The 19,804-nt window shown below is 36.9% G+C and overlaps 1 protein-coding gene across 13 annotated transcripts in view; it reads left to right on the plus strand.

The window, feature by feature from the left end:
- Positions 1 to 19,804, plus strand: part of SOX6 (SRY-box transcription factor 6) — a 584,292-nt gene that overhangs the window by 450,068 nt on the left and 114,420 nt on the right. For 8 of the 13 annotated variants that reach the window (XM_081798524.1, XM_081798528.1, XM_081798525.1 and 5 more), the window contains 3 exons: positions 3,845 to 3,968; positions 15,863 to 15,942; positions 17,450 to 17,572. In XM_081798524.1, coding sequence (XP_081654650.1) covers positions 3,845 to 3,968; positions 15,863 to 15,942; positions 17,450 to 17,572 — 327 coding nt within the window. The remainder of the gene's footprint in view (positions 1 to 3,844; positions 3,969 to 15,862; positions 15,943 to 17,449; positions 17,573 to 19,804) is intronic. The other 5 variants (XM_081798530.1, XM_081798532.1, XM_081798531.1 and 2 more) reach the window with 3 other exon arrangements.

A 19,804-nucleotide genomic window follows, 5' to 3' on the forward strand; every position in this document is an offset into this window, starting at 1 on the left:
TCTCAGAGAGTGGTCCCTGGGCCAGCAGCACCTGCTTTACCTAGGTACTTGCCAGGGAAGTACCCTCTCAGACCCCACCTAGATCTACTGGTTTAGAGGCTCCAGGGGTAGGGCCGGCCAGTCTTTGTTTTAATAAGCCCTCTGGCTGAACTGGATACACACTAAAATTTGAGAATCATGGCCCTGGATTAAATTTTAGTCTAAATATTAGATTGTTGGACCCCGCTCCCAGAGTTTCTGATTCATAGGTCTGGGGTGGAGCCTGGTAAATTGCTTTTATGACATTCTCAGGCATTGCTGATGTTACTGGTCAGGTACCACACTTTGAAAACTACTAGGCTAGATCAACTCTAAGCTCTATTCCAACTCTGGTTCTATCGGCGCTTTTGCTTTCACCATGTCTTCTGTCCCCCTTCTTATTTACTTTATGCCTCAATTTATTAAAACTGCCTCTGAATTAATAGTTAGCATTGAAAGTTTCTAACCTATCCTGCTTTGTAGATGGCGATGGATGGAAGGAGCTTCCCTAAATTCTTTTTTTTTTTTTTTAAGATTTTATTTATTTATTTGACAGAGAAAGACACAGCAAGAGAGGGAACACAAACAGGGGGAGTAGAAGAGGGAGAAGCAGGCTTCCCGCAGAGCAGGGAGCCCGATGTGGGGCTCGATCCCAGGACCCCAGGATCACGACCTGAGCCGAAGGCACACGCTTAACAACTGAGCCACCCAGGCGCCCCAGGAACTTCCCTAAATTCTCACAACTTATGTTAATATGAAACACCTACAGCTCTTTGGCATTGAAAGTGACCCTAGATGGTTTACTTAGTTATCTCATGTACATAGCTAGTTACGAAAGAAATATCTTCAGATATTCCAAGGTTCAAGAATCAAGGTCTGATGCTTAATTGCCATTGATGCCTTTATGTTGTTTCATGATCTGAAGAGCTTGGGCATCAATGTAGAAGTAAAATTATGTTTTCATCCTAAGATGCTGTTTAATGAATAACACTAAAGTTCCCAAATTCCATCTTCACATGATCCTTGTAATCCCACCTCTTCTTTTTCATGGTTTTCTAGATACTTGGGATGGGATAATGCTCTGTGAGGCCTGGTGTCTGCTAAGAACATGACAAGCCTCTCTGCCTGTCAAACTGAATTATTTAGTTGGTTCATGTTTTCTTTTTTGAAGTAGAGTTATGGGTAAGAGCCGCTATTTCTTGTTTTTTCTTTTCAGTAATTTGATAATTTTCTAGAATTGAATATGCCAACTATTGTAAGAATAAAGCAAGGCCCTAACATCTCCCAAGGGCCTATTATGTGCCAATCGCTGTGCCAAAAGTGTTACTTTTCTGGTCTATTTAATCCTCACAGTAACCACGTAAGGCAGTATCGTTAACTTTTACATGAAGAAATAGACTCAGATTACAGAAAGGTTAAGTAACCATTCACGATCACACAGCCAAGGAAATGGCAGTGCATAGATTTAAGATCTGAGATGTTTGACAGCAAAGACTTTGTAGGCATAGTAGATTCTGAACAAATGTGTGGTGAACGAACAAGTAAAGGAATGACTACATCACGTTATCTTCCTAATGCTGAGTTTGAAAAAACTCAGAATCATAAAATTGAAAAGGCTCTATAGGCCATTACCTAGTCAGGGTTTTAGTTCTGCTTACCCTCTAAATTATCCCTACTGTATGTATACAGCCTTTAGTCGACCACCTCTAGGGAGATGACACACATGACCTCTTTAATCGGAGCGCTTGTTGAGTAACCCATTTTTAGAAAATTCTTCTTTGAGTTACGCTTCCCTAAAATCTCTTTCTTCGGAGTCTTGTTCCACCCTTTTTAACCTCTCAGACTTAATCGGCTTCTTTTGCCATATGAAGATAACCTTGTATCTTCTCTCTCCCAAGCTAAATAGCCCCCATTTTTTCAGCTATTTCCGAAGAACGTAAGAATAACTTAATAAATGTTCATTAAAAAGAAGGAAAGAATAAATAAATACGATGCCTAGACTTCTCATTTTCTTGTTCTCCTTTAAAGCATGAAGCATCTGTGCTGTTCTAGGTACATGCTAGGAACCATATTTCTAGAAGTAAATGAAATGATTTCCTTTGACGTACTCTTGCACTGAACGACAGTCACCTACAAAAAAGACTGTTTTATTTTCTGACGTAGAACAGTGCCCTCATCTTTGACATCTCAGGTTTGCATCAGGTCACCGCAAGCTGGAGTTGAACAGCAAACCTAGTGCTTTTCTTCAGGGTTAAAGGCAAGACCTGGGCACGAGGGGATCAGCTCCAATTTACGCAGGCTAAGTTTGTACTCTAATGTACAAGACTCGGGCTTACCTCAGCTAAAATGGTAGAAATAGCTGCCCAAAGCTAGTTTCTTTCACGCCCCACTGGCAAGGTAGTAATTGCACAAAGACCTTTTTATTATAAGTTGATTTTCCTGAGAAATGAATTCAGAAAAATACTGTAAAGTGTTTATTTTTTGCTTGCCCTTTATTAACCCACATCTTAGGGCTTTCCCTAGAGAAAAACTGTTGGTAAATGAAACCTCTTAGACCCACACAGAAGCATTTTTGCACCATGTCCCTGGCTGTGGAGGGACCAGGGACAGGACAAGGCAAGTTGGCGCTATTTAAACAGGGTCATCAGCCAGTATCCGGAATTTTGCCTAAAGAGAAGATTTAAGAATTTAAACAGGGGAAGGGTTTGGGTTTGGTAGAATTACTGGTAAGTGTTTGTATCTTCAACAGGATATAATGCAGCTTTTTTTTTTTTTTTTTAATATGAGTAAAGAGCCCAAAGACCCATTTTGAATTTAAAGATCACTTCTGTTAGGACATCCTAGTTTTGATCTTTAAATAACAAAAGTCCTGTATTCAGCCTATAAACTCATACACTAAAAGCCAGGACAAAACCTTCCTGTGATGCTCTCCTGGAATCAGGGTAGCATGCATAGAGTAAAAAAGGGAGCTAGGAAATTAAAATGTGATTTCACAGGCATGATTTTGTCATAGCTCTTATTTTCTTTATATAGAATACAAATACTGATATAGAGAGAAGATTTTCTATTTTGCATTTTTGTGCTCTTTGATACATTTATTGAGGTCAAATGAAATTTGATATAGTAGGATTTATTATGAAATGCTCTCTGAATACAACTCCATAATTACTGAGCCACATGGTAGTGCATAAAGCTGTAAAACTGCTAAGCCAGACAAGCAATTTATATGTTACATTGAGGTGTGTATGGCAAAGAATATTAGTTTAATTGGAAGCCAGGGTGTAGTAGCCTTAAATCTGAAGAACTATATGTTTAACATAATGCAGTAAGGCTTTGAAATAAGACACCTAAACTGGGGAGATACCGCTTTGGGAATATATCAAAATTAGACATTATTTTCTGACCAAGGATACTAAACACCGTTTTCCTAATAAAGGGCAGAATGCAAAGCAGGTGAAAGGGCAAAACCTTTCAACATTGCACGGTGTACGAAGCAAACTTATTTCTTCCACCAGTTGTTTTGTTAAAAAAAAAAAAAAAGAAAGAAAGAAAAAGGAAAAGAGTCAAGATAAAAGAAAACCATTCCCCACAATTTGGTGGAGGCAGCGATGAGGCAAAATCACAAGGAGGTTGTGTCCTTGGAGTGCTAATGAGATCTAAGAACAGCGACTGGGTACCTTTCGCCTGCGTTTTCTCAGGGAACAGATTTGGAATGAGGTCGCAAGTGGGTGGCTGTTTGGGTACCAGCACAGCCGCAGGAGTGAAAAACAAATACTTCTTGGCATACATTTGCTCTCTGTCTGATCATAGGCTCTCTTCTGTTTAGCAGGTTCAGGGTCACATGCCTCCGCTCATGATCCCAATTTTTCCACATGACCAGCGGACCCTGGCAGCTGCCGCTGCCGCCCAGCAGGGCTTCCTCTTCCCCCCTGGAATAACATACAAACCAGGTAAGTAGAGAGGAATTTAACATTCTTTTGGAAATGCTAAGATCCCCATGTTCTTGCTTAGTAGTCACAACAAACACAGGCGCATACAAAGGAGCTACAAATAAAACGATCCATAAAAGCCGATGTAAAATTCGAATTGGGAAGTTAATTGGGAAGGGGGGGCACGTTCAAAAACTCTTTGGTTGCTAAAAACTTTTGCTTTCTCTTTTTCCACCTGGTTTGTTCTGAATTCACAGATAGAATGCTACTTTCCCTGGGGACCACAAATTTTTGTCAGCGCTCTCTTGTAACTTTACTGTGAATAATTGTCTTTGGTTAAAGACCCTTTCCTCCTCCTCTGGGAGATTTCATGCTCTGGGACAGTGGTCACATACACTATAAAATGTTACTGTTGTTTATTGTCTGACTTCTCCTGGAAGAAAAGTTAAAACGGGGCTGATTTAATTAGCTCACCGCTAATAGGTAAGATTCCTTTGGATTTGAGTTTAAATAATGAAGCATTCAGTAGTATTTTCTCATTCATCTTTGAACCTCAGAAACAGGTCACATAACCTTGCAGTGAAATATGTTTTGAGATGATTTAGCAAATGTTATAAATGTTATGATTTTTCTTTATTCCTCTGAGTTTACTGGACTCCTGGGGAATTCAATTAGGGACATAATGGTTTGAAGCTTCTTTCAGAGCCTCCTTGTAAACAGGGCTTTAAATGTTTAAAGATATGTTGCCAAAGGAATCCAATGTAAGAAGATAGTCAAGTAAATAAAGTCAACCTTAATTTCATTTGTGCATTCTTTGTAAGTGACCTCAGCTCAGAAGTAGTGACCTTGTTCTACTCATTAATAATTTCCGTGTCAAGTTCTTTTTAACATATTAACCTGATTATATTAACCACCAAATCTGAATGCAACAAATCTGAGTGCAGTGGTTTCTTTGTGTAGAGGTTTTATAAAGTGAACAAAGGCATTTTAATGTGCTTAAAGTAATAATAAAATATAAATCACTTTACTAAAATCCTCAGCAAGAAAGCTTACTAAGTAGCATAAAAACAAACCTAGTGAATTTTAACATGTATTTTAATTGCTTAATGCTATCGATTACTCTTTTGCATTTGGTAGATTACCACCTTCCTTGTGAGGAAAGGTAGGATGCCTGTCAGAACTCACAGGTTTCAAGGAATAGAGATTTAAGGAACTGGCTCATTTTAAGGACTGACTTTGAAAATTCCTCAGATACAAATTAGTCAGACCTGGTTGTACCAACGATTTGGGGATACCTCAATGAAAGAAAATTTTATTGTTTAAACTGTCAGAATTTGATTTTTCTAGAGCAGGATTTTTAGAGCAAGGTATATTCCCTATGAAATTGATATCCATATTAAGGACAGGAGTATATTTTGTCAGAGACTATGTTTCTGTCAGTGCAGTGGTTCGGTCCTTCCCTGATCTCTCTAAGTAGTTCTGAACTGTTTCTCTGCCTTGACTTCCTTTGGAACATTGATGTAAGCTAAATTTACTGGTTTGCCCTGAATCTGAGTTGTCGTTCCTATACCAGTCTTAGAAACCTTTTCATCTGTAGAAACCCTTTCTTTAATTTTAGTGCTTCTAAGTTTAAAATGCTTCACATTTAAAAATTGGGTATGAGCCTTATTTTCTGCTGGACATAACATTGACATAGTCGACATGTTACTTACCTAATTTTGTTAAAGCAATAATGCCATTTTTCATGGGGAAATGTACTGTTATATAGTTAATGAATTTGGACCACTTTTTAAAAATTCTTCTCACACAGTATCGACAAAACTGTAGCAAGTAACTAAGAAGAATATGGTGATTGGGAGAGTGTTGCGCAGAAGTGTTATCTCCGTCGAACAACATATGTGCAGCATACTGTGGTGTTCAGGGGTAGCAGAATTGTGTGTGATTATGGTGGCTAAAACCTGTTGGTTAAGGCATAACATGGATTTGGGCACGTAGCACAATTTTTAATTACAGGCAAGGCTGATAAAATAAGGTATTTTCTGGTGACCCCTAAGTTACGTCAGAGGATTTAATTAACCAGAACTCTAAATTCTTAATATTTTGGCTGCTCTGGGTTTTATTGTATATACAAATTATATTTAAAAGGATTCAAATTATTTGTTCTTATGTAATTAGCAGAGAAATTACATATTCGGGCGACTTAATCTATGCAGTGTTTTTGTCCTTCACGTGAACTGGGGGAGTAGAGTCGTGTTGGACTGGAGTCTGGACTAGGAAAACTGTGTGCTCCAAACTGAGCTATGATAATTTCACTTGAAATACATGTGAAACAATGATTAAATTTTTAGAAGAGAGTAGTTCTGTCACATTTGAAAGACATGAAATGGTGGCATAACTTTATATTTTGGTCCCTTGGACAAGAGGATGAGCAATCACTGTCTTGGTCTTTATAAATTACAAAATAAATGGCTCTCTTTTTGCTCTTTTCCACCTTCCCATAACCTAAAAACAATCCTACAATGTTTGTGCCTTCAGCTGATTGAATAATTGTCTTGATTTCTAGAAAGCACGGGCTATCTGGGGGTGATGTTCACTGTCAAAGTTGACTGTTTCTGAATCCATTATTGGATAGTCTAAACAAATATACTTAGGGCTACGGACCTTCTTCCCTTCAGATAATTTTACACATTGCTCTGGGCATATCAGGGTCCTGGTATGCAGCAAACACCAAACTTCGGTGGGTTGTTGAGAAGCCATGTGGCCTACAGGGATTGTGCAGTTTCAGGGGGAATATCTATCAGATTAATATCTGTAGACATAGCTTTATTGAGTTTTAACCCTTAATTTTTTTTTAAACAGGTTATATAATTAGACACATCATTCTAGAAAAACTCATCAGGGCCCAGAACATACACCACAGAATTTTGGTTGCTTTGCTCTTTCACATCATGAAACAGAGATGCAGCAATCCGGGGCAAGATAAATGCGTTTAAGCACCTATATTTGAGAAAATTAAAAGATTAAGCCTATTTAGCTGGCAATGTGTATATCAGACAGGACTGAATTGGCTATAAAATAAAAATAATGGATAGCCTCCTTCACACTCCAGGGATGGTGCAGCTGACCCATGGACTTTGTGTAGTTTGGATTTTTAAAATAATTGCTGCTGAAGCAGCCCCCTTGGCTTCCTAGGAGATTCTGGGAATAGGATCTCTGCCGGCCCCTGGCTTTCCACCCACTTGTTATTATAACATAATAGCTAAAGCCTCCTGAATAAGTTGCTCCGTGCCAAAAACTGTGCTAAATATTTTACATGGATTATTTTATTTAATTCTTACCTGAACATGTCATTTAGCCTTGCTGAGCCTCACATTTTTGTCATCTAAAAAATACGTCCACTGCACCGTATGGGTGTAAAGATTAAATTTGTTACAATGTATGTGAGTTCTTTGAAAATTCTAAGGCACTAGGTTTGGGGGTAAAGTCTGACTATGAAACTAAGTAAATTTAACAATATTAAACTACATCCTTATCCATTAGAAATGTCCAAAAACTGAGCATTGGACTGAGATATATTACCCCTCTGCCTAATGACCAAAAACAATTTTACAAGTATACCTAGTGCTTCTTTTAGAAAAAAATTCTGGTGAAATATATATATATATATATATATATATATATACACACACACACATATACATAATACTTAATATTTTAACCATTTATAAAAGTACAATTCAGTGACATTAATACATTTGCACTGTTGTGTAAGCATTACCATTATCTATACACAAAACTTTTGATCATCTACAATGGAAACTTTGTGTCCATTAAATGATAACTCTCCCTGTCCCCTAGTAACCTCTATTCTATTATCTTTCTCTATGAATTTGCCTATTCTAGATACTTCATGTAAGTGAAATCATACAATATTTGTTTTTCTATGTCTGGCTTATTTCTTTAAGCATAATGTTTTCAAGGTCCATCCATATTGCAATATGGATCAAAAGTTCATTCTTTTTTATGGCTGAATAATATCCCATTGTGTATATATGTCTATGTCTGTGTGTATATGTGTGTGTGTGTGTCTATATATATATATATAGACACACATCTATCTATCTATATATATATAGACACACATCTATATATATATATATATATATTGTATAATACATTATATGGATAGATAGATAGTTTGTTTATCCATTCATCTGTTGATGGACACTTGGGTTGTTTCCACATTTTGGTCATTGTGAATAATGCTGCTGTGAATGTTGATATACAAATATCTGAGTCCTTGCTTTCAATTCTTTTGGATATTTATGTAGGAGTAGAATTGTTGGGTCATATGGTAGTTGTGTTTAACTCTCTGAGAAACTGCCAAACTGTTTTCCACAGAGGCTGTGCCTTTTATACTCCCACCAGCAATGCAAGAGTTCCAATCTATTCACATCCTCACCAACACTTGTTATTTTCCACCTCCTACAAAAAAATTATAGCCATCCTAGTAGATGTGAACTAGTATCTCATTGTGGTTTTGATTTTCATTTCCCTAATGATTAATAATTTTAAGCATCTTTTCATATGCTTGTTAGAAATTTGTATATCTTTCTCAGAGAAAGTACTTTGCTTAGTGTTTTTTTTTATTATGTACAGTTTTTAATTAAGCTGTTTGCTTTTTGTTATTGAGTTTCAGGAGTTCTTTATATTTTCTAGATATTAATCCCTTATCAGATACATGATTTGCAAATATTTCCTTCTATTCTTAGGTTAGCTTTTCACACACTTGGTAGTATCTTTTGATGCACAGAAGTTTTTAATTTTGAAGCACTCCAATTTATCTTTTTTCTTTTGGCCTGTGCTTTTGCTATCATAGCCTTGCAATTGTTGCCAAATACAAAGATTTACTCCTGTGTTTTCTTCTTAGAGTTTTATAGTGTTAGTACTTAAGTTTAGGTCTTTGATCCTTTTGAGTTAATTTTTATATGTTATTTAAAGTAAGAGTTCAACTTCATTCTTTTGCATGCGCATATCCAGTTTTCTCAGCACCATTTGTTGAAAAGATACTCTTTCCTCATTGAATATTCTTGGCTCCCTTGCCAAAAATCAATTTACCATATATCTAAGGGCTTATTTATGGGCCCTCTATTCTGTTGCATTGGTCTGTATATCTGTTCTTATGCCAGTAACATACTGTTTTAATTACTGTAACTTTGTAGTAAATTTTAAAGTCAGGAATTGTAAGTCTTCCAACTTTATTCTTTTTCAAGATTGTTTTGGCTATTGGGGACTCTTGCAATTCCATGTAAGTTTGAGGATTTGGTTTTCCACTTCTATGATAAAGATCTTTGGAATCTTGATAGACATTTCATTGAATCTCTTGATTGCTTTGGATAGTATGGACATCTTACCAATGTTAAGTCTTCCTGCTGATGAACATTTCCATTTATTTAGGTCTTTTAAAATTTTTTTCAGCGATGTTATATAGTTTTCAGCGTACAAACCTTTCACCTCTTTGGTTAGATTTATTCCTAAGTATTTAATTATTTTAGATGCTATTATAAATAGAAATACTTTCTTAATTTTCTTTTGGATTGTTCATTGCTAGTATATAGAAAAACAAATGATTTGTGTGTGTTAATTTTACAAGATTGCCAACTTTTGCTAAATTTGTTTATTAGCTCTAGTAGCTTTCTTGTGGATTCTTTGGAATTTTCTATATGTAGGATCATGTGATATGCAAATTGAGATAGTTTTATCTCTTGCTTACCAATGTTGATGCCTTTTGCCCTCCCTCCCTTTACCTCTCTCTCTCTCTCCCTCCTCCTTCTTTCTTTTTCTCTTTCTCTCTCTTTGTCCCCCTCTCTCTCTTCCCCATCCTCCCTCCTTCCCTCCCTCCCCTTTCCTCCCCTTTCCTCTCTTCTCCTTTCCTTCTTTTCTTTTCTTTCTCATCTAATAGTGCTGGCTTGAACTTCCAGTATAATGTTGTATAGCTGCAGTGAAAGCAGGCATCATTATATCATTCCTGATCTTAGAGGGAAAGCTTTCCAGTCTTTTACCATTGAGTATGATGTTAACTGTGGATTTTTCATAAATATCCTTTATCGTGTTGGGGAATTTTCCCTCTATTCCTAAATTTCTAAGAATTTTTATCCTGAAAGGGTGTTAGATTTTGTCAAATGCCTTTTCTGCATCAATTGAGATGATTATGTGGTTTTCTTCCCCTTTGCTCTATGAATGTGATGTATTACATTGATCTTTTTGCAAGTGTTGAACCACCTTTGCATTCCTGGGATAAATTCTGCTTTGTCATGGTGAGTAATCCTTTTAATATGGTGTTGGATTCAATATGCTAATATTTTTTGAGGGTTTTACATCTATATTCATAAAAGATGTTGATCTGTAATTTTCTTTCCTGTGACGTCTTTATCTGACTTTGCTATTAAGGTAATGTTGGCCTCATTATTTTATAGTTAGGAAGGGTTTCCTTTCCATTTTTTTTTTTTTTGAAAGTTTTGGGAAGAATTAGTGTTAATTCTTCTTTTTAAAAATTTATTTATTTTTATTTTTTTAGAGATGGGGGAGGGAGAGAATCTTAATCTTAAGTGCCACACCCAGTGTGGAGCCTGACATGGGGCTTGATCTCACAACCCTGAGATCACGACCTGAGTTGAAACCAAGAGTCAGTTGCTTAACTGACTGAGCCACCCAAGTGCCCCTAGTGTTAATTTTTCTTAAGTGTTCAAGAGAATTTACTGGCAAAGCCATCTGGTCCAGGGCTTTTCTTTGTTGAGAAGTTTTGTTTACTGATCCAATCTCTTTACTTGTTATAGGTCTGTTGAAATTTTCTATTTCTTCTTGAGTCAGTTTAGGTAATTTGTGTGTTTTAAGAAATTTGTCCATTTCTTCTAGATTGTGTAATTTTTTGGTATAAAACTGTTATCCAGTGCTTCTTTTGAATTCCTTTGTTTCATTAGCATTTACTGAGTACCATTTATTTGCATATATATGTTGGGGGTGTACATATGTGTGTATATGTATATATAAATATATATATGTGTATATATATTCTTATTTAATTTTCTTTATAACTCTAAGATATAGGTGGCATTATATCTATTTTGTTAAAAGAAAAAAGATATGAATAGTCAAATAAGTTGATTAAATTTTCCAAGCTTTCCCATCTAGAAACTAGTGAAGATAGAATTCAGACTGAAGTTCTCTGATTTGATATTTTATACCCTTGCAGACATGGTTTAAGTGTGTATGATATTAAGAGAAGTCTAGCTCTTTATTTGCTGTGGAAAATATGTGATTTATATGTATGGGTTCATCCAAGATGGATTCATCTTGTAATGCTAGCTATTTCTACCTCTTCCAGAATATGTAAAGCTGAGGTTTGTAACCACTATTACTGGAATACTTGAAAAATTAAATTTATATACTTGAAATCAAGGCAGTTTTTCTGAGGTTCTTTAGATTAGTAATTCCATTTTTAAATAAGAGTTTTGAGGTCCAAGAAGAAAATATGCACATCCACATAAACTAACCTAGTTTTCTGGAGATCAAGATTACTTTAACTATGCCCTTCATCATATATGGAAGCTATATCATTGGTGAGCTATATTAAGGCATGAACTTTGAGTTGATATTTTTTGATTTCTTGTAATGGATGGATTTATTTATTTTTTAATAAGATTTATTTATTCATTTGACAGAGAGAGAGAAAGAACATGAGTGGGAGGGTCAGAGAGAGGGGGAGAGAGAATCCCAAGCAGACCCCACGCTGAGCATGGAGCCCAACGTGGGGCTCTATCTCATGACCCTGAGATCATGACCTGAGCAGAAACCAGGAGTTGGACATTTAACTGAGTTCACCACCCAGATGCCCCGTAAAGGATGGATTTATATCAGTTTATCCACATTCACTTATTTAATTGCTATTGTGACAAATACCATGGATTTTCATATGATTGACCAACAGTCTTATGAAATAAGTGAAGAAGTTAAGATTGATCCTTGATTCTTATCTTCTTTAAAGGTATGAAAAACAATGCATATGTTCTTAGAAAATGCCCTGGGATCAAGAGTGTTCTCATCATTGATCTATTCTTGGATGAACAGAGGAGAAATTTAGCAAGAGAAATAACAGCATGGTGATCTCAGCAATATATACTTTAATCCTTGCCAATTTTTTTTGTTCGATTGTCCTCAGAACAAATTGAAGGTTGCATTTTATTTTTAGGATCCTAAGTGTGTCATTCATTACCTGCTAACTTTTTCTGCAGTGTGATGCCTCACAGAGATAAAGTCAGATTGACTGTGGCATTGTTTCAGAATATAGAGATGTTGTAACATTTTGCTATTCTCAATGCAGACATGCAGGCAAGAAGCAAAATGGTATGTCCAAGTCTGTACTGGTGGTTGTGATTGAAATGTTTCCATATTGTAGCAAGAATGAGGATAGCTTATAAAAGTGGGGTCTACCTATAAGTTGTTTGGCAACTCAGATAATTTACCATTATCCTGTGATGCCACCACACAATAATCTGTGAGATAGTTCAGGATATGTAGTGTATTTCGATTCCGTTTTAGAGGGTGGAAAATGAAGTGTGAGATTTTGAACCCGTTACTGAAAAGTCATTGAATCCTGTCTCCTAGGTTAATGTATTTTTATTTCTCTACTCTTGCCAGCCTCTCTAAATGATTTCCTCAGTAGGTTAATTCTGAAGTTAATATCCCAGGAGACTACAGTCTAAATAATCCAGTCCCTTGTCTTTCTGAAGAATCAAAGTAAATGGACAGAATTTTACCTATGAGATTTTTGACTTCTTAATAAAAATGAAATTTATATTTAATTACAGAAGCTAGGAGTATTCTGGCAGGAGGTAGCCTGAGTCTAATGGGTCCTAGGTTCTTAGTACAAGCTCCCCCTTCTCCTGTGTTTAAGTTTTAATAAGTTCTGACTACTTTTCACTTTCCTTGAAAATTAAAAAAAGGAACTTTCATTCAGAGACTCTTGCTGTGGAGCTGTTTTGGTTCCAAAGGAATGTTGCCTATTGTGACAAGTGAAACTAATGTCAGGCAAATTTTCCATAGGTTTTAAATCCTGTTTTGTATTTGTTCTATAATCTTCAGTTAAAAATAGTCAGTTGGAAAATCTAGAAGGCTGGAAAGATGAATTTACAGAATGGGCATTATTTCCCAAATTGGCTTTTGGAGGTTGTCTTTTTACACTAGAAATAGCAAGGGCCAGATTACAGTAGTGCCTAAAGCCAACCTGTTCCAACAGGCTTCATCTTCCTTTGTACAAATTTAGAAAGAATGGATCCTCACGCAAGCATTTCAAATCCAGAGACAAATTTGAAAAAAATTGCTACAACATGTTGACTGATTTCTTGCCAAGTCAGCCACTGAGAACTTTTACTTGACCGACTCTTATAAAGAGACAATTAAAGGGGTGGGGGTGAGGCACATAACTTTGTTATTAAAAAATCAAACTTTGCTATACCCTAAATCCGTCTTCCTCTTAACATTTTTCTCTGCTCCTTTTAACCCTGTTCTCTTCTTCACTCTTCTCTTCTCACTCTCCTGCCCTTCCCTTTTCTCTTTCTTCTAATCATTCTCTGTAATATACGCTGTTGCTCTAATGTATTCATTTTTACTTTTAGTATTGATTCAGTGATATGTTCTGGAGAAATAGCTTTCGAAAGATTGTATTCAGATACACAGATTCAAATCAGCAGAAAGGTTAAAAACATTTTAAAAATATGCTTGTCAGCAGTGGAAAGAAAGCTGTTTGTAGCCAGCAGGTGAGCTTGAGAGTACTACAGGGTGTGGTAGAGATAGTAATAAATTAACTGGCAAGCCAAAAACTATAAAAAAAAAATCAGCTATTTCATAGCATAGAAGCATGACAGCTATGAAAAAAGGAGTGCCCCAGGGAATTCTTTTAGAGTTTGATTTTTTTAAATATGTTTGACATGAAAAATGTTTTAGTACAAATAAAGCAACTGGTATTAAACTTACAGGGAGGGGGGTTGTGGTTTAGAGTTAGCATGAATAATGCATGATATTTAAAGAAAGAACAGCTCTAAAATGTTCCGGGAGGCAGTCCATGTTGATGGTTGGAATGGTGATTTTTTTCCCCTATTTTTGAAGCATCATTAATTCAGTATCGTTTTGTGATTTTTTTTAACCTGATAAGATATCAACCAAAGAAATACTATTTGACTTAGATTAGGATATTCTTTCTTCAGATAATTTAGTTTAAATATCAAGAAGATCAGCCGAATTATTTAAGCATAAAGCGACAGTCATTTACTATAAAAAATAATTTGGCCTAGTTATCCTTTTTAAAAAGCTCATGTAGCCCTGCAAACCAAAATCAACCTCATGGAAGGGGAGAAACAAGATCAGATATTTTGAACATTACTCCATAGGAGACCAGCACAATCTAGTGTTAGTGAATGCATTGTCGCAGTGCTCCATATGCAATCAGAAGCCAATTGTTACTGGACTGTGTACAAGCACACACTGTGCTCAATGGTCTGATGAGGTATTATGGATATGATGCAAAGGGACTGTGTCGATTAGAAGCTAACAATTTGTTAAAAGTGAAAGCAACTTAACATTTACATTGGGCCCGCTGAGGCGCACTTGGTGTGGCAAGTAGGATGAGCTCCAGGAAGGGGTGGGGGGGAAGGGAGCATCACGAAGGCTCCAGGTGTTAGTGTCCGTGCAGGAAAAAAAAGAGATTTTATTGCTTTCCATTTGGCTACCTTTATTGCTGTGATTCTTTCTACACTGTCTCTTCATTATTACATTCAGCTTTCAGTGTAGAAAAGTTCATGCAAAACAGCATGATTATTATAAATGTCAAAAATGTGTGGAGGAACAGCCTATTAAAATATAGCCTAGAGATAGTACATAACACTGACTTTAAATAAGTAGCTGCAGCCAAAGTGATACTCCATTAAATCACTGATATTGTGTAATATATGCACGAGTATTAATTTTGATTTCAGTCACCACTATCAGGATACGTTCCTCATGACTTTCTCCTGGTTCTTCACGTCGCCGCACACAGCCTGTGTTCTCAGGTCACAGAAGGTCCTCCATTCCCCTGTTTAGGAGTGGCACGGAGGCAGACGTGAAGATGTGGTGTTGATCTCTGCTGAGGCATGCTCAATCTCTATCAGACTTGTAATGCAGATATCCCATGTAAAATGTGTGGCTATTTAATCAAAGCATTATCGAAGAATAAGTGAGAAGTGCCTCGTGTGCATGATTCTGTACTCGGTTCCACCAGAAGTTAATCCAGAAAACTATGGTTTCCACTCTTGCGGATATACCAGGCATTTCACAGAATGTGGGCAGATAAGATTAGCTTCCTTCTCACCCCTATCAAATTGAAGAGGTTGCATTTTTAAAATTTTTTCTTTATTTTTTATAAAAGAAAGTTTAGGGTTATGGACAGTCAATAGCTCATAATCTTTTTTGGACTCTAATACTCTGCTTTACCTACCAAGCCAAAACTTTTTGTTGTTTCAACATAAAAACCTTAATACTTTCTCAGTGAACTGAGTGTCAGCCTGGCTTTAAGGTACTTTTTTTACTCTTAAAAAAATGATGTATTACAAGATTTCTAATGGAGTGAACATGCTTGAATTGCACATTTAATTTTTTTAACATTACATTCATGTTTTGCCAGTTTGCCTACCAGCTATCTGTTAACAAAAAGTTCCAAGGCGGCACTGCAAGTCTATGCCCAACTAAGCCTTTTGTTTCTGCAGATGTTTGGGCTTAGAGCAATGTTGTAAAGCTCAGGCAATCCAAGGACCATGTTTGTACTTGTCTGCTGCGATTCCCTGTGCATTGTCTAAACCTGTATGCATTGTTCTTTCCGACAGGTGATAACTACCCTGTGCAGTTCATTTCGTCAACAATGGCAGCTGCTGCTACTTCTGGACTCAGCCCTTTGCAGCTCCAGGTAAGTGCCAGAAGAAAAAAATGTGGGATACCAGCCAGTTCTTTAGCGGAAAACTGCTAACCAGCTGTATGCTAAATAATGGCCTGAATGTTAAATAATTTTTAAGCATAGCCTAGAAGGATTAACACCTTGTGTACTTACCATACAGAAAATAGAAAACTGCCAATTTCAGTATTTTTAAAGGCAAAATGATAGTATGGCTTAGACCTCTATATTTTCTATCAGGTGAGTTAATGGTTTTACAGTTTTGTTTTGTTTTGTTTTGTTTTTATTGCTGGCTGCCACTATTGGATATGGTAGCTTTTTCCTTATCCGTTTTCCATCCACGTCTCCATTTATGTCCAGATGATCTTTTACACATAAACATCAAAACAGAAAACAATGTTGGGTATTTTCCTTCTTGCAGCTTATAGACTAGGGGCTGTTATCACCAGATTACCTTAACTGTTTGGTAAAATGTCAACATATTGCTCTGGAATATGTGTACCCTCCCTCTCATCTTTAGCTTCATGCCAAGCCAAAAGTCCGGGCATGGCATCCCACCACATTCGGGGTTAGGGTTCTGTACTTATAATGCAAAACTGGGGGAGAAAGTGTTTTGGAAGCTGGACAAAAAATCATTGGTACCTTATCTTCTTCACAGTCAAGTGAGGGGTTTACAATAGGACCAGGTGATCTTTATACCCTTCTAGCACTGCCATTTTAAGGGGAAATTGACTTTTAATATGAATATACATTTTAACAAAAACAAAAAGATAATATCATTAAAATAATGGTAAAACTGTCAGTATTTGAACAGTTAGAAAGTATGTGGTAGTGAAGAACTTGAATTTCAACACAGTGGGGAGTATAAAGATAGTCTTTTATTCTTATAATTTACTGTGAGTATTTTTGAGTTTTCTTACAAGGGAATAGCATCTGGCTAGGCATTTTTTTTCTTCTTTGCTGTTCCCTCTATGGCTTGAATATAAGAAATGTGCAGATATTTTGCCATGAAAAAACATCACTGTGAGCCTTTTCAATTGGGTCTGCAAATAAATAATTTTTGCAGTACTCTGAGTTTTTGTCATAAGCCTCAACCGGAAAGCCGGGACAATGTTACCGACTATGGACTGCCTAGCAGAGCTAGACATTTTGCCTAACAGGGGCAACAGCCCTACCTCTCTTCCAAAACTTCACCTTCCCCACTGCTAACACTGGAACTCACCGCAGTTGGAAAAATCTAAAAAGAAACCTCCCTCATAATAAACCTAATCTGTGTCTCCTTTTCCATATAGCTATGCTAGAGTGTCTTCTCCAGTCAGAGGCAGAAGTACGAAACCAGTACCATTGCTTGATCCTATAACCAAGTTTCTATGAAAGACAGTGTCTGGGTCCTCAGCCTTCTACTTTCTATTCTTTGGTGTGGTCAGTACCCTGGATTTAGAAATATGTGTTCTGTTTCATGAGTTCTGACAGTATGTTTTGTCTTTTTTTTTTTTTTTTTTCTGAATATGCTACTAAACAGAAGGGTCATGTCTCCCACCCACAAATTAACCCAAGGCTAAAGGGCCTAAGTGACCGTTTTGGCAGGAGTTTGGACACCTTTGAACATGGTGGTGGCCACTCTTACAACCACAAACAGATTGAGGTATGAATGCTTCCATTGATGCTTCATTGGGTGGGGGACTGGATTGTTCAGTCATATTCTAGGCTTTTTTTTTTTTTTTTTCCCTTAAAGTGGCAAACACTTGACCTAAACACTAAAATGTGACCTTTCCCTTTTTCTCATTCCTAAGGAGCCTCATTTTTGCTCCTTCTCTTTCACAGAAGGAGGCAAGCCCCAAACCAATGTCCCCAATGACTTAGGTTGTTTATTGCTATATATTTAGGCAAATTCTTTACAGGTATCTTCAGAACCATCCCTTTTCCCCTTACTCTTTTGCTCCTTTTTGTGTATAGTGCTGTACAATGTTTATAAACACTTAAACATTTTTTAAAAACTCTCATTTGTCCATATAACAACCCTGAAAAGTTGATCAAATATAATCCTTCTTACATAGACAAAACAGTGGCGGTTCAGAGAGGCCGAGGCTGCACAATATTCCCAGAGTCAGAGTTAGTACTCAAGATTTCTAACGGTCTGATTCAGGGTTCTGAATCTTGTTTTCTCTGGCTGAGGGAGGGCCGGGTGGCTGGGCCTGACTGGTTGCTTTCTTGCCCCCTGAATGTCTGTAGTATCCCTTTCATATTTAACTTCCAATAAAGCTCTTTGTTGTTTTTGTGGGATATTCTTACCACTCGGGAGAAGATGGCTTTATGGGTCTTTTGAAAACCAAGCCCTTTTCTTCTATAGGGGTCTAGAACTCGTCTCTGTAATTTCATGTTTGATTTCTCTCTCATATCACTGGAGTCCCTCTCCAGGATTATTAGCTACTGAAGGGCTGCCAGCTATCTGTTGAATCACCTAAATAAATAAATAAATAAATAAATAAATAAATAAATAAAATAAAAATAAAATAAAAAATAAATAAATGGAGACAGGCTACCTCAGACTGAAACACACTTTAACTTTCTGGGTTAGATCTAATACTAAATGTTATGTTCTAACCTACGATGGGAAACTCAACTCAAAAAAAAAAAAAGAAAAGAATCATATCAAGCAAAGCTATATATTCAGATCCTATTGGCTCTGGCAGTCTATACATATCAAATACTGTATAATCAATAGAGTATCCCCTTAATTTATCTTCTCTGCTGCTTTTAAACCTGTATTTTTGAAAAATAATAGAGAAAGCTCACACGTAAGAAGAAAAAAGAGGACAAGATCAAAAGCCACCTTGGAAGTAGCCTAAGGAAGAGTTCCAGAGCTTGCTGCCTGCCTCCCTCTTCCCCTGTCACTTTGATATAAGTTATACGGGGGCTTCCCACCCAGACATGACCAGGCATATACTGTCAGAGTATCTGCTATCTTCTAGACAGCAATAAGGGATTTCTTTCATAAGGCTTTCCTTTGGCTGCAGAGAAGGTACCATATTTCTGGACATTCTGAAGATCTGCCATACCTGGGCTTGCTAAAATGTAGAAATAACTGCATACGGGGAACAAGACTTCCTTTGAGATGCCAGTTAGCAAGCTTCTCGGCTCAGGACAGATAGTTTGTTAAATGTTTAAGTGCTTGGACAAATGTGAAAGCAGGTGGTCTTGGCTCAGACTCAAGACTTCCTCTCTTTTATTTTCTCTTGAGGTGTTGAGATCTATCCCATCCACCTTTCTCCATCAGCAGTTTTTTACCCAGTCGCCTCTTTGACTAATTTTTTCACTTAGGTTGACTTCTCTCCCAGCCACCAGCATGGATCCCTGATGCTGCCAAATCTGGCTTCTTTTGGGTTTCTGGAAACTATGTTGTCATCTCGGGGAGTGCCAGATCCGTGTAGTTCTGTAGTGGTGCTGATCTAGAAGCACAGCATATGCCCCATGTCTATCACTCGCATTAGGATAAATAGAGAACCAGTTAGTGAGGGAACCCTTAGATTTTGCAGTTTAAGTTTGGGCCTACTTGAAAGTTTCCTGGGTTTTTGTTAATTCTCGCTCTGTTTTCTTGCTTTCATTTTTTGCACCTTTTTTTTTTTCTGCCTGTCAAGAAACCTTTGCTCTGTTTGCTTATATGGTACGCTGGTTAGAAAAGATTGACCTTGTTTGAAAGGCAGGTTTCCCAAACTTTCCTGGTATGAGCATCCCATGTTTATGGGGACGTCCATGAAAGCACAGTAGACATACACGTCTGAGCTACTGCAGACACTCACATTTGAAATCGTAAGCAAAAGTAGAGAGAAAATTTAATAATATCTTGCTTTATTGATTTTAAAGTCTGCTCTCTTTT

The sequence above is a fragment of the Leptonychotes weddellii genome, chromosome 11 (genome assembly GCF_054177405.1).
Source record: "Leptonychotes weddellii isolate Sample4059 chromosome 11, ASM5417740v2, whole genome shotgun sequence".
NCBI classification, from domain to species: Eukaryota; Metazoa; Chordata; class Mammalia; order Carnivora; family Phocidae; genus Leptonychotes; species Leptonychotes weddellii.